This window comes from Stenella coeruleoalba, assembly GCF_951394435.1.
Source record: "Stenella coeruleoalba genome assembly, chromosome: 14".
NCBI lineage: Eukaryota > Metazoa > Chordata > Mammalia > Artiodactyla > Delphinidae > Stenella > Stenella coeruleoalba.
In genome coordinates, this window is record NC_137160.1 from 67,241,903 (window position 1) to 67,256,060 (window position 14,158).

The 14,158-nt window shown below is 48.1% G+C and overlaps 1 protein-coding gene across 5 annotated transcripts in view; it reads left to right on the plus strand.

The window, feature by feature from the left end:
- The first annotated feature begins 1,101 nt into the window (after positions 1-1,101).
- ASCC2 (activating signal cointegrator 1 complex subunit 2) overlaps positions 1,102-14,158 on the plus strand; it is a 39,251-nt gene continuing 26,194 nt past the window's right edge. For 3 of the 5 annotated variants that reach the window (XR_013831344.1, XM_079942892.1, XM_079942893.1), the window contains exons 1-6: positions 1,102-1,175; positions 3,165-3,202; positions 5,146-5,244; positions 11,128-11,286; positions 11,652-11,822; positions 12,788-12,917. Coding sequence is in view for 4 of the 5 variants with exons in the window: in XM_079942892.1 (XP_079799018.1) it covers positions 5,164-5,244; positions 11,128-11,286; positions 11,652-11,822; positions 12,788-12,917 (541 nt within the window). In the remaining variant the exon portion in view is untranslated. The remainder of the gene's footprint in view (positions 1,176-3,164; positions 3,203-5,145; positions 5,245-11,127; positions 11,287-11,651; positions 11,823-12,787; positions 12,918-14,158) is intronic. The other 2 variants (XM_079942894.1, XM_079942895.1) reach the window with 1 other exon arrangement.

The window sequence follows — 14,158 nt, forward strand, 5'->3', positions numbered from 1 at the left end:
ATGCAGGGGACGCGGGTTCGTGCCCCGGTCCGGGAGGGTCCCACGTGCCGCGGAGCAGCTGGGCCTGTGAGCCGTGGCTGCTGGACCTGCGCGTCCGGGGCCTCTGCTCCGCGGTGGGGGAGGCCGCAGCGGTGAGAGGCACGCGTACCGCTAAAAAAAAAAAAAAAAAAAAAAAAAAAAATATATATATATATATATATATATGTATAAGGGTTAACACTCCAACTGATAGGGAGTCTCCTTCCTTCCTTCCTCCCTTCCTCCTCTTCTTCCTTCCTTTCTCTCCATTCAATTTTTTGAGCACCTACTATGTGCTTGCTATTGTCTGTATTATCTCATTAAGTCTCCTAATGATGATGAAGTGGGTATCAATGACCCCTTTTGACAGATGAGGAAACTGAGACATGTTTAGAGAAGTCAGGTGTCTTATTGGATGTTTTTCTCTTTTTATAGTCATGTTATTTAGCTCTAAAACTTCAGTGATATTAATACCCATCGGGAATGATGAGACCAATCCATACACTTTTGCCAGAAGTCCTATTTTAAGCTTTCTCTGTACCAAAGGCTGCCACACATTATTGTCTTCCAACCAACCACAAAGATACAAATTATATTTCCTGTGTGGCCAATGGATGTGATGCCAGAAGAAAAAACATGGAGTTACTGGCACTTTTTTTCTGTCCCTTCCATATCACTGGATGTTCAGTTTGCCTGAAAAAATGATGTCAATAAAGGGAAGCATTCAGTGTTCTGACACAGCTTGCAGCATTCAGCTGCAGAATTCCTCCTGGACTTGAGATTATGAATGAGTAGGTTAAGGAAGGAGGTGGAAGCCTGGGATCCTAAGAACCCAGGTACCATACTTGTTTTTTCCAAGAGGTGGAACCATACCTGCTCTCCGCCCACCTTCCATTCTCTCTGCAAAAGCATGAAGAGAGCTAAGGGGGGACAGTGGGCTGTTCCTAATGGGGGCAGAGTCTTGCGGCTGGGGGCGTGGCCCCGGGCCCGGCTTCCCGGCGGCAGTTGGCTTCGGGGGCGGGGCCGGGCCGAGGCTTCCTGTCTGCGCCTGCGGAATCGCAGTTTGACCCCGGAAGTGCCGGCGCTGTGGGAGCTGTCATCGTGGACCGCGGCGGCTGTGGTGGCGGCGGTACAGCGCCGGCAGTGGAGCCGCCGAGGTGAGTGCGTGGCTGGGCCCTGCCGGATGTGGGGCATCGGGCCTGGGAAGGGCCGCAGCCGTGCCTTACGCGGCCTCGGGCCTCCCTGCCTACACGGCAGAGCCAAGCGTTACACTGCCCCAGGGGCCGCGAGTCGCCCCGTTCCTCCTACCCCTCCACCGACCCCCGCCCAATTAGGCCGCCAGAGCTTAGAGTCTCGGATTCGAGGATCGGCCCGAGAGTGACCTTGGCCTTGGACGAGTCACGATCCTCCCACTTAACCCCGAGCTTCAGTTTCCTCAGCGTTCATTAATTCGTTCAACAAATATATGTCCAGCGCCTTCTATGTGCCGGGCACAGATCTAGGTACTGGGGATACAAACAGAGCAAGACAGAGCCGCCCTCATGGAGCTTACAGTCTAATAAGCGGAGACAGTCAACGACAAATAAATGCGCTAGGTAATTAAAGATATGACAGTAACTCGGGGAGTGGATACTTTAGATAGGGTAGTCTGGTAAGGTCTCTGAGAAGAGTAATATTGAATTGAGACCAGAAGGGTGAAGACAGAAACTGAGGCAGCAGTATCCCTGGGGATGCTCCCAGGACTTATTGAAATTGGTCAATATGGGGCCCTTTCCTAATTTGTGGCATCTACTGCCCTGCTTGGCACTGAGGATGCATTGGTGGGGCACAGATATCATCATGGTCATGGTCCTTATCCTTTTGGAACTTAGAGTCCAGTCGTTGCCTAGTTAATTTCTATTCATACTTGAGATGAAAACTCAAAACTTCCTTGACATCCTCTCTCCCTCAAGTTAGTTCTCTCTGTTAAATGCTGTCATAGTCCCAAGGGCCTTACCTGCATAGCATACTCACGGTGTTGAGTTTTACTTGTTTGTATGGCTGTCTGGTTCATATCTGTCTTAACCATCAAGACTGTAAACTCTATGAAAGGCAGAATCAGGTCTGTTACTTGCCCGCCTTAGGATTCTCCAGGCAGGCTTCCGTGCCTGGCACATAGTAGGTACTCAAAAACTCTTTGAATGGCCTATTAACACAGTTATTGAACACAGTGTTTGCTCTCCAGTGGTTCAAAGAAGGCCTCTCCTGCACCAAGTTATTATCTTCTCTTTCTGATGGTGTCTCTCCTCTACTTAAATGACGCCTCACTGCCTTCAAATGAAAGGCCAAAATCTTCAGCATAGCATTTGAGGCTCTTTGTAACATGGCTGCATCTTTCCTATCCAACCTCTTCTCTCCACTTCTGTCACCCCCTCTCTGACCTTGTGTTTTCAGCCATCCCAAATGTCTCCCTCTTCCTTCAGAGCCACAGGCTCTGAGCCTTTACTCATGCTTGCTCTTTGCTTGGAATGTCCTTCCTTTTCATCTTTTCCTCCTATCCTTCAACAGCCAGGTTGTAAGTCATCTTCTCTGTGACATCCTTCCTTTCTCTGCTGTGCTTGTTCTGGAAATTTCCAGTTACAGCTCTAACTACACGGAATGATAGTCATTTACATGCCCAGGACCCAGAATGTATTCAGTTAGTGTTTGTCGAGTAACTGAGGAAGCCCAAAGTGCTCTGCTTATGATTGGGACTTGAATAATAACAAGTGAACTTTACTGAGTGCTTATTATATGCCAAGTACTATCCTGATGACTTAGTACTGGTTACTTCTCATGCCAACCCTGAGAGCTTATGAGATTATGTGCTGTTATTATCCGGATTTTACAGATGAGGAAATCAAGGCTTAGAGATGTTAAGGAATTGTCTCAAGGTCTCAACATGGGTAGGATGGAGCCAGGATTTGAACCCAGGCTGTAGAACTATAAACTTTTCTTTCAACCATCACACCAGCCTGGGTCTGAACTACCCTTACAGGCACTGGCTTGTAGGAGTAGATTTCTTCCAAAAGCAGGTGCTGTCTCTACCTGTCTAGGCCTGAACTATGGGGCCTAGAATTATAAGGGTGGAGAGCCGCCTCCTCATTATGACTCTTTCCCCACCCTAGGTCTCCACACTGGACACTCCCACTACTGTCATTGGAAGGTAAGTATGGAAAGGACTGGGCTTGTGACTTCTGCGCTGGTGAGCCAACCACTGATGTTTCCAGCTGCCCTCCCAGCATCGCTGAGGGGTTAGGAAAGAAGTATTTTTAGCATCAGCACAAGAGACCCAAGTGTCCAGGCACAAGAGCTGGGCTTCAGTTTCAACTTGGCCACTCATGTATTTACCTGATCAAATCAGGGCCCCTCTTAGGACATCTGAGCATAATAATCCTTGTCGTTCTTATCTGGGTTATTGCAAAAGGCTAGTAAGATAGTAACTTGATTAGAAGTAATGTATATACAACAGATGGTGTTATCTACATGTTGCAAAGGTGAAAGATGAAAGCTCAGACACAGGGACCATGTGTCTGATCCACTATCCACTGCGATCCTAGAGCTGGAACAAGCCTCGAGGACTAGACAGACTGGACCTCTGTCTTTGCATCCCATGTGAAGATGGATATCTTCACAGTCTTTAAAGCAGCCGCTGAACCAAGGTTCCTCGTATACCAAGCTGCTTCCTACCTCCTTACCTTTGCTCCTGCTGTTTCCTCTGCCTGGGACATCCTTCTTCCCTGGCCAGTCTCCACTCTCAAGACTCAACTCAGGCTCTCCTGAGCCTTCAGGCACTCCTCTAGAAATGCTTGTCCGACAGCCACAGCCCCCACCAGCTCAAGTGCACTAGACTCAGTACAGCGAATGGTTAAGAGCCAGCGTGCTTCACCAGCCACTAACTCTGAGACCTAGGGCAAGTTTCTTATCTTCTCCAAGCCTCTGTTACCTCATTGATAAAATGAAGGTAATAATAGTACCAACCTTAGAGTTGTTACGAGCATTAATACATGTAAAGCAACTTAAGGTGCATAAAGCGAGTTCATGCTGAGAAAAGTACTGAGAAGAGCACCAGCACATGAGAAGCATGTTTCCGCCGCCGCTGCCATTGTCATTATTATTATTGGATCAGAAGCTCCCCCAGGGCAGAGACCCTGCTTTATCAGTCTGTCTTCATAACACCAGGGCCAGGCCTAATATCTGAGAGCTGGGACTCCAGTAACTCATGGCTGACCATGCCCCTCAGCTCCTCTGCGAGGATTCAGGAGGTGATGATTTCCTCATCCCAGCCTTGATATGTCTTCATGTCATCATTGAGACTGTGCTGGCCTTTTGTGGCATGTCTGAGGCCTGAGTCACTTCTGTGCCATGATTCAGCCAATATGCATGTCCTTCCGCAGGTCAGGCCAAGTTGTATTGAGAAAAGAGCATTGGATGGGAAGACAGGCGACGTGGTGTCTGCTGCTCACTGACTCTGAGGCCAGTTTGTGCCTCTCTAGAAAGGAGCTTGCTCTGGCAGTTTTCTGTGAATTCTGTTGCCCTCCCTGGTCCTTCTGTTTATCCGTGTCCTTCTTCCCTGAAGCCTAGAAAGGTTGTAAACTCTTAACTCCCTCTGCAAGTGAAGAAAGGCCCATGGCTCCAACCCTCAAAAGACTTAAAATCTGGTTAGAGTGGTAAGAAAAGTATCCTCATATTCAATTGTTCATGAAATATTTGATGAAGCCACCTCTGTATCAGGCCTATGCTTGTCACAGGAAAGGTAGCAAGAGAAGGAGAGTCTAGGTACTGTCTTCACAGAGTTCACAGGCCAAGGAGGGCACGGACCTGGAGCCATAATAAAGATAATCTAGGTACTTTTAACCAGTACTTCTCAAATTGGGTGGGAATATTTCAGGAGTCACCTGGGGAGTGTTTTCCTCCTCAGCTGATAACTGCTGCTTTAGGCAAAAAAGTCACTTTGGTCTAGATTAGTAGGTACAGGAAGCAGGCCTTTGAAGCCTTTGAGGCCAGAGGTTGAAGCTTCTCTCCTGGCTCTGGGATCAGCCCCAATGCAGGCCCTGCCCCCAGGAGCCTCTGTGTCTGCTGTGTTCTTCCCATCCATATTCCTTTCAGGAGGGTCAATGCAGCACAATGCCAGCTCTGCCCCTGGACCAACTCCAGATCACCCACAAGGACCTGAAGACAGGGAAGCTGAGGACTTCACCAGCGCTGGTGAGCCGGTGCCTTGAGGCCGTTCAGCCTGATATTATCATTCTTGCAATTTCAGAAGCAAAAAGTAAATTCCTTCTTTATCTGTTCTAGAATGACCCAAGGGCCACAGTCTGTAATTCAGTAGTCAGGACGCTATTAGGTCCTTCCAGGCCCAGCGTAGAGTAGAAGTTTCCTTTCCGAGCAGCTTGAATTTGAGTGGTATTTTCCATGTCACCACCCCACACCTTGCCTGCAAAGCATTTCATTTTGAATCAGTCTGATGGCAGTTCTGACTCAGCCTGAGCTGGCCTAGCAGTGGGGCTGGCCCAAAGCTGGGTCTGGGGATTGGACCCTGTGGGAGGTGCTCAGGTTTCGGATGGGCCTTTTTCAGAGCTGTCCCAGCTGCTATCCACTTTGGCGGGGCACACTGATTTCAGAGGTCAGTTCTGAACGGGCTGAGAAGCGCCACACACAGACCTGGCAGGGCTTGTGAGACTGAAAATTAAGGAGGCTGTGAGCATGCCGATTACCAGCTGCGGGGAGAGATTAGAGCTGCAGAGAGGTGCCAGGGTGCTGGAGAAGGAGACAGACGCGGGGACTGGAGTCCCCATACCCCCTTGCTGTTTTCCCAAGAATATGAGCTTACTTGAACAAGGTGGGAGGAAGTATTTTCTGGGAGCTTGAGTAAAATTGTGGGAAACGAGCTTGGTGTTTTATTTCCTGCTTTCTGGATGGCTTCCTATTATTTCCTAACTACTCTCTAATAATAGTACTTAATATTTATAGAGGGGACTTCCCTGGTGGCTCAGTGGTTAAGAATCCGCCTGCCGATGCAGGGGACACGGGTTCGAGCCCTGGTCGGGGAAGATTCCACATGCCACGGAGTAACTAAGCCCGTGTGCCACAACTACTGAGCCCGTGCTCTAGAGCCCGCGAGCCACAACTGCTGAGCCCAAACGCCTAGAGCCTGTGCTCCACAACAAGAGAAACCACTGCAATGAGAAGCCCGTGCACCATAACAAAGAGGAGCCCCTGCTTGCCGCAATTAGAGAAAGCCCGTGCACAGCAACGAAGACCCAGTGTAGCTATAAATAAATAAATAAAAATTAAAAAAAAAATTTATAGAGCACTCGCTCTTGGCCAAACCTTTCACCTGGATTTATCTCATGTAAGCCGAACCACAGCCCTCTGAGTAGGCATTTTGGTTGTCCCTATTTTACAGATGAGGAAACTAAAAGTTCAGGGTCATAAAACTGGAAAATTAGGGGAGCCAGAATGGGAACACAGCTAGGCTGCCCCTAGAGCCCATAGGCTTAACCTTTCTGCTATAAAGCCTCTTGTTTCTTTTTTGTAACTTTTTTTTAAATTGAAGTAGAGTCAATGTCCAACATTATATGTTTCAGGTGTATAACATAGTGATTCACAATTTTAAAGGTTATATTCCATTTATAGTTATAAAATGTTGGCTGTGTTCCCTGTGTTGTGCAATATATTCTTGTATTCATAATCTTTTTATGTAAGGGGGTTATTGATCAGAAAATTGAGAACTGTTCTGTCCAATATGTTAGCTGTTCACCACGTGTGGTGGTTGAGCTCTTGAAATTGTGGCTAGTTCAACTGAGGAACTGGATTTTTAATTTAGTTTTAGTTCATTTAGGTTAAAATAGTCCCATGTGGTGAGAGCCTACTGTATTGGCCAGCACGGACCAGGTCTAGAGCAGTTCCGTCACTGCAGAGGTTCTGTTGGTCGGCGCTGGTGGAGACGGGTTCCTTGGCTCTGATTTCCCACCTCAGTCCTTCCCCACGTACTGGACACCTGGGCTGCTAGACTGTGGGCTCCGTGGGAGCAGGGACCGGGCCCTTCCCTTTGTTCTGGTTTTCCAGTGCCAGGCACGTAGTAGCTCTCAGGAGACATTCAGTAAATGAGTCAAAGACCCTAGCCACGCTTTGTGACAGGCACTGGAGCTACAAAGAGAAAAGACATGGTTCCTGCCCTTGAGGGGAGAAAGCAGACTGGTAGTTCTCTGCAGCATGATCAGGATATGAGGGAAGGAAGTCCAGGCTGCTGATCCAGACCAGCGGGGTTTATGGGTACGGGGAGGTCTTAGGGTGGTGGGAGAGCACACACTGCCAGGAATTCCTTCCAGAAAGAGGGGGATCCTGAACTGGGTATTGAAGGGTGAGTAAGCACTAGCCGGGCAGAGCAGTGGGAGGAGGATGGACCTGGCAGGAGGACCTGTGTCTATTGGCCTGGACTTCTGAGAGCCTGACTCCTACACAAACCACCTGGGGTGGAAGCAGAGTTAAGGAGCCCGGATTTGTGTTTAATGTCACACAGACTTGGCCCTGTGACTTTGGGCAAGTTACTTAACATCTCTAAGCCTCAGGATCCAAAACAGGGTAACAGTAGAACCAGCCTTGCTGGGGTGGTTGTGAGGATTAAATGAGATGCCTGTGAATTAGCAGTGAACCTAGGACATAGTGAGCACTCAATGAAGACGGTGATGACAGCTGTGACGGTGACAGCGGCATTATGAATGGGGTGTAGGGTGGGAAGAGGGACGAGCTAAGGAAGACAGCTGTTTGATTGAGGAGCAGTCTTTTGGCTGTGCTGCAGGCCACCAGAAGCTCCTGAAAGATTGTCCTCAGAGATGTACCCGCCCTGTATTTGTCTCTTTAGTCCCAACTTGGGAGAAGAAGATCTCCAGCAAAGGGACAGCCATCATGCTGCCTCTGCAGAGTGATAGCTGAAGCTAATGTTTATTGAGTAGTTACCGTGCAGATGCACATACTTACTATTGAAGATCCAAAAGAAATCAAGTCTTGGGCCAAAGTGGGTGAATGGGCTCTTGAGAAAGACAAGACTCGTATAAGTGGAGCATTTGGAGAACAGTCCAAAATAGTTTCTTATCAGGATAAACAGAGCAGAAGTTTGATGGGCAGAGAATGTTCAGAAAGCTTCATGCAGCAAGTGGGACCTAAGCCAGGCCTGAAGAGTGGAAGATACAGTTGGAGCCTGCTGCTCCTTGCCCTGGAATCTTCCATGCCCCCTACTCTTTTTTTTTTTTTTTCTTTTTTGGCTGCACCATGCGGCATGTGGGATCGTAGTTCCCTGACCAGGGATCGAATCCATGCCCCCTGCATTGGGAGCATGGAGTCTTAACCACTGGACCACCAGGGAAGTCCCCCAATGGCCCCTACTCTTAAGCGTGGCATTGAAGGTCCTTCAGAGACCCTGACAGGATCTGGTCCTTCATTACCTCCATGCATTCCTTTGTTCAATCAGCAAATGTACATGGAGAGTCTGCTCGATGCCAGGCACTGTTCTAGGGGTTGGGACTGCTGTGGTGAGCAGGACTCAGACTCCCTCCAGAGACCTGCAGGGTAGTGGGGGAGAAGGAGAAGGCAGGCCCTCCCTTTTGTATCACTTTATTGAGGTATCATTGGAGGACAATAAACTGCATGTATTTATTTAAAGTATACGATCTGATTGGTTTTGACATCTGCATACACCCATGAAACCATCACCATAATCAAGATAATGAACATTTCTGGACTTCATGGTGGTCCAGTGGTTAAGACTCTGCACTTCCACTGCAGGGGGTACGGGTTCAATCCCTGGTACCCCTGGTCGGGGAAGTTCCACATGCTGTGTGGTGCGGCCAGAAAAAAAAAGATAATGAACATTTCTACTACTCCCGAAAGTGTCCTGGTGCCCCCCCTATAATCTATCCCTTCCTCTGTCCCCTTCCACAGCAACCACGGATCTGCAAGCACTTCTGATACAGTTTAACAAGTGCTACAGTCGGGGAAGCATAGAGTGCAGGTGTTGGGGAGCCCAGGTGAAACCCCTAACCTAGTCAGGGTGGGACTTGGGAGACTTCCTGGAGGAGGTGAGGTCAGAGCTGGGGTGAGAAGGATGAGCAGTGAGACCAGGGTGACACGTGGTACCTTAGGTCATTTAGTAGGTCTGCAGTGTCAGGTTTGGTTCAAATCCTGCCTCAATTGCTTCCTTAGCCCTGTGACCTTGGCAAAGTTGCTGAATCTGACTGAGTCTTGGTTTCCTCCTCTGTAAAATGGGGAGAATACTGTCTCCCTTTGAAATAGTTGTTCTAGGTAAAAAAGAAATGGGCTGGGGGACAGGCCTACTCAGCAGCCGGCACAGGGCAGGTCCTCCGTGAGTGACGGCTTTTATTATCCTTCCAGCATCTCTCCCTCCAAATCCATCTCCCACCGCCTGGTGCAGTCTGTACCCTTTTTTTTTTAAAATGGCCCATTTTTATGCCTCCATAAAAATACTGTGTTTTCCACCTAAAAATCCTTTTCATCCTCCAAGGGCCAGCTCAGATGCTGCCGGCCCTGGGAAGCGGCCCCTCGTCCTCCAGGCGCAGTTAATCACCTGTTGCCCTCTCACAGTCTCTCTGCCGGGTTTGAGCTGTCTGTGTTGTGCTCATTTGATAGCTTAGATGTGCATCTTCCCCTCTGTAGAGGATGCCTTTCTTCATGTGCGCAGCAGGGTGTCAGTAAATGTGTAGGATTGTAGGGAGGTAGACTCTCAGGGGTGTGTGTATGTGTGTGTCTGTTGGGTGAGTGGGGTGAGTAGCCTGGCCTGAGAAGTGACCTAAGAGGTGAGATGTCAACAGACAAAGGCAGGAGGGGAACTCGAAAACCAAGGAGATGAAATTAGGGCCTAGAGAGTAGTTTTGGATTTGTTTCAGGCAGCAGGATTCCTTTTGTATAAATTATGATTTAAATGGGAGGGGTCCTGAAGACCCACCTGGCAGGTGACCCCCAAGGAATCCTGCGGGACTCAAAGACTCCACAGTTTGCAAACTTGCGTTAGGCAGTTGGGAGGTGTAGGTGGTTCTCGAGGAGACTGACCAATCAGCTGTGGTTTTCCTGTGCCCCCTGGATTGACAGACCTGGAAGTGGGTGGATTGTGGTTGATAATAGCTGAGACGCAGCCCAGCCTTCTTCCTGTTATCACCTCCCCCCCTCCCCAAGAGAAAGCAGCCCTTATGTAGTCAGAGGAGAAAACTGAGCTCATCTTCTCTTCTTTATGGTGAACAAAGTAAGATTTGTTCATGGCAAGGTAAGGGTTGGAAGAGAGAGCTTGTGATGCTAAGCTGAGACCTGCAATTACCTGATTAGCATCTTTTAAAAAAAATACTGAGGTTTTTTTCTGATTATACAAAGGGTATAGCACAGTGATATGTACAGTATGATACTGTTTGTGTCAGAAAGATGAAAATGGGTCCAAAGAAATGCCTCATATGGGCACATTTTAATGTAAATACTTAGAAAAGGTCTGTGAGGATGCTCAGGGAATGGTGAGGGGTTACCTCTGGGTTGACACAGGGGCTGGGGGTATGGGCCAGGCAACTCACCTTTCTGTACTATTGTGAGTTTTTGAAAGAAAGGATGCTCATGCCTCACTTGTATGATTTAAAAAATAATTTAAAAAATAATACATGTTCTTTTTTTTAATGGGAAAATATAGTCAAGTCATAATCCCTTCCACTAGAGATAGCCACTGAGAGCTTTGGGGGGGTGCCCCCCACACACACACTTTAAAAAAAAATCTGTACCAGTGTGTGAATGTGTTAAATATGTGTACTTTTTTTTTTACTCCCCAAACTGGTTATAAAATAGAGAGGTTTGTGTCCTGCTTTTTCTTCCCTTAACCTTTCCCCATGTCATTAAATATTCTCCAAAAAACATGGTATTTAATGCCCGCCTGGTGTTCCCTGGCTGCAACCAAGCCCCCTTTGTCAGAGACACTCAGTTCTTTATGCTTGAGGGTCACTGGTTGGAACAGCCCAGTGTTGTCATTGCTGTGGGTTGGCAAATGGGCCCTCACTGACTAACCTCTGCCACGTTAACACGTGGTTTTTGGATCCGTAGCACCCCGAGCAGAAGGCAGACCGGTATTTTGTGTTATACAAACCGCCCCCTAAAGACAACATTCCCGCCCTAGTGGAGGAGTACCTGGAACGCGCCACCTTCGTAGCCAATGACCTCGACTGGCTCCTGGCCCTGCCTCACGATAAATTCTGGTGCCAGGTAACATTCTATCAAAATTCACGCTAAGACAAAGCACATGACATGCCATTGGTTGGGTGCTGTTGTTTTTCTCTCCCAGGAGATGCTTTTTTTCTCTGCTTCTTACACTGGATCCTTAACAGCAAATTGTGGTTTGGATTGCTCTGACTTGTATCACAGTCTTAGTGATGTTTACACAACGCCTTCCAACACGTCATTTTTAGAAACTCGTGTTTAGCCCTCGGCTCATTTATACCTCTTCGGTCCCTTGGGGTTGGAGTGTTTGCCACAGGCCAGGGCTGATGGGCCGTGAGCCCTGCACAGTCCACCCACACGCCCTTGGGCCTCAGTGACGAGCCCTTGCTGTCCTCTGTCGCCTGGCTTAGGTTGTCTTCGACGAGACTCTGCAGAAGTGCCTGGACTCCTACCTGCACTATGTCCCCCGAAAGTTCGACGATTGGGTGGCCCCGGCCCCTGAGGTCGTTGACATGGAGAAGCGCCTCCACCGAAGTGTTTTTCTCACCTTCCTTCGCATGTCCACTCACAAGGAATCCAAAGTAAGCCCCGGATCCCGTGACAGGTCACCACCGCCACCTGACACCTCTGTGCCAGGCTCTCAGCCCTGGGAAGGAAGGCTCTGGAAGTATCATGTTTCCTCTGTCTCCCCTCTGCTTTTATTCCCACCATTGGGGAAGAAATCTGTGCCACCTCCCTTATCCTCTAAGTCACCGGGTCGCCTGCGTTACACCCAATGTTTTCATCGATGGGGAGCCGAAGGCCCTGTGCCAGGTGGCGCGTGACTATGCCCTCCTTGTGCGTCAGAGGGCGAATACATTGGTTCTGAGTTTTTAGAGGGACTCGTATGTGCTTTTTAAAAACCTTTACTTTTTTCCCCCTGATTTTAAAAATAATAATGCTGTCTCTAAACAACTCAAACATAACAGAAATATTTTGTAGATTATGAAAGTCATCCACAAAACTCCCTCCCCTCAAAATGACCACTGTCAAGGTGCATGTTCCTTCAGGAAACTTTTTTCCTTTCATTGTGTGTGTGTGTGCGCACATATTTATTTTAAAAACAGTATCTTGCTTTTTTGTTTTTTTAACTTGTTACATGGAAATTTTCAAATATACACAAAAGTATAATGACTCCCATGTACCCATTACCTGGGTTCAACAGGTATAGACATCTTGTTTGCTCCCTCCCCCTGAGTTTTCTGTTTTTCTTGGAGTATTTTAAATAATCCCAGACATCATGGTGATTTACACATAAATATTTTAGAATGATTCCCCAGCTGATGGTTTTATAGTGAGCTTTTGCTTCTGTTTACATTAAGATGAAGTGTGACCACTGCTCCAGGTCAGTCCATGAGGCTCAGACATGTCCGCGGTGTGGACAGAGCTGCTTCTGTTAGCCAGGCCCCTGCTGATGGACCTGAAGGTTGTTTCTTGTGAGCTTGCTATTACCCTGCAATGCACATGTTTTTGGAAAGTCTCTCATGCTTTCTGCACTGTTCCTTAGGATCACTTCATTTCCCCCTCTGCTTTTGGAGAAATCCTCTACAACAACTTCCTGTTTGACATCCCAAAGATCCTGGACCTCTGCGTGCTCTTTGGAAAAGGCAACTCGCCGCTGCTGCAGAAGATGATAGGTGAGTAGGGGCTGTGGCCTGACGGCGGCAGGGCGGGGGGGCACAGAGATGGCCCCCAAATTCCAAAGGCGGGCGCCCGGATGAGCACAGGGGGATTCAGAGCAGCAGCAGTGGGTGGTGCTTGGAAATGTCTTAGTGGACGTGTGTGTCAACTCTGAAAGAAGTGACTAAGTGGTGGTGGGGGAGTGGAGACAAAAATGGGCATCACGCAGCTGCTCCAGGATCTTGGAGTCAGCATTAGGCCATGTGTCAAACAATCGAAGGAGTCGGGGAGTTTGCTTCGGCAATGAGAGTAAGAACGGTGGCGACAGCTAACGGTTATTTGAGTGCTCACTGGTGACTCTGCGGATGCTCCTCATATGTAATCTCAGTTGATCCTCCCAGTCGCCCTGTGATGTCAGTGGTGTCATCATCCCCATTTACAGTTAAGGAAACTGAGGTTATATGTCAGGGACTTGCCTGAGAGGCCGTGACTAACGAGTAGCCAGGCTGGGATTTATGTCACTTGGGCCTGACTCTCAGGCTCTCACCCTTGGCCACTCCCTGCCTCAGGGGTGATGGGGCTGCCTCAGAAATGTCAAGATTTGCATTGCTGCTGAGAACAGATGGGGGCAGAGTTCAGGGAGGACCCTTTGGGCTTGTGAAGGGAACAGACATCAGCAGTTGGATCCCATCAGGAGGCCATGGGTTGGAAGGTTCACTCAGAGCCGGAACCTTTGTTGGGAAGTTACAGAGGGAACAGTGCCACAGTGGACTCATTTTTGAATAGCCACTCATGGCATTGGACTGGCACGGAGAGCTACTCACCCTGGACACCCCTGTCAGCACTCCTCACCCTGAGATTACAAGATAGAGACTTCCAAATGCCCAGTTACAGAGCTCAGTTATCCCTAGAAATGTCTTCTTCCCTTCCTTCCTACCTCCCCACCGCAATAATAAAGGTAATATATGTTAATTTAGAAAATTTTGAAAGAATATAAAGTGTAAAGAAACAGGAAAGCAATTACTAAATTCCTGCACCCAGAGACAATGATTTGGTGATTATTCCCTTCTACTCTTTTCTCTTTGTATTTTTTTTAAAACATATTAGAGCATAATGTGTATGAAATTTCATATCCAGCTTTTCATTGGAACGACCTCTGGTTTCTCATTCAAATCTAATTATTGCCTGATCATCAGTTAATTTCTTTTATTTTCCCTGGGAAAGACCCTTAATAATTATACTCTAGACAGAGGTTGGG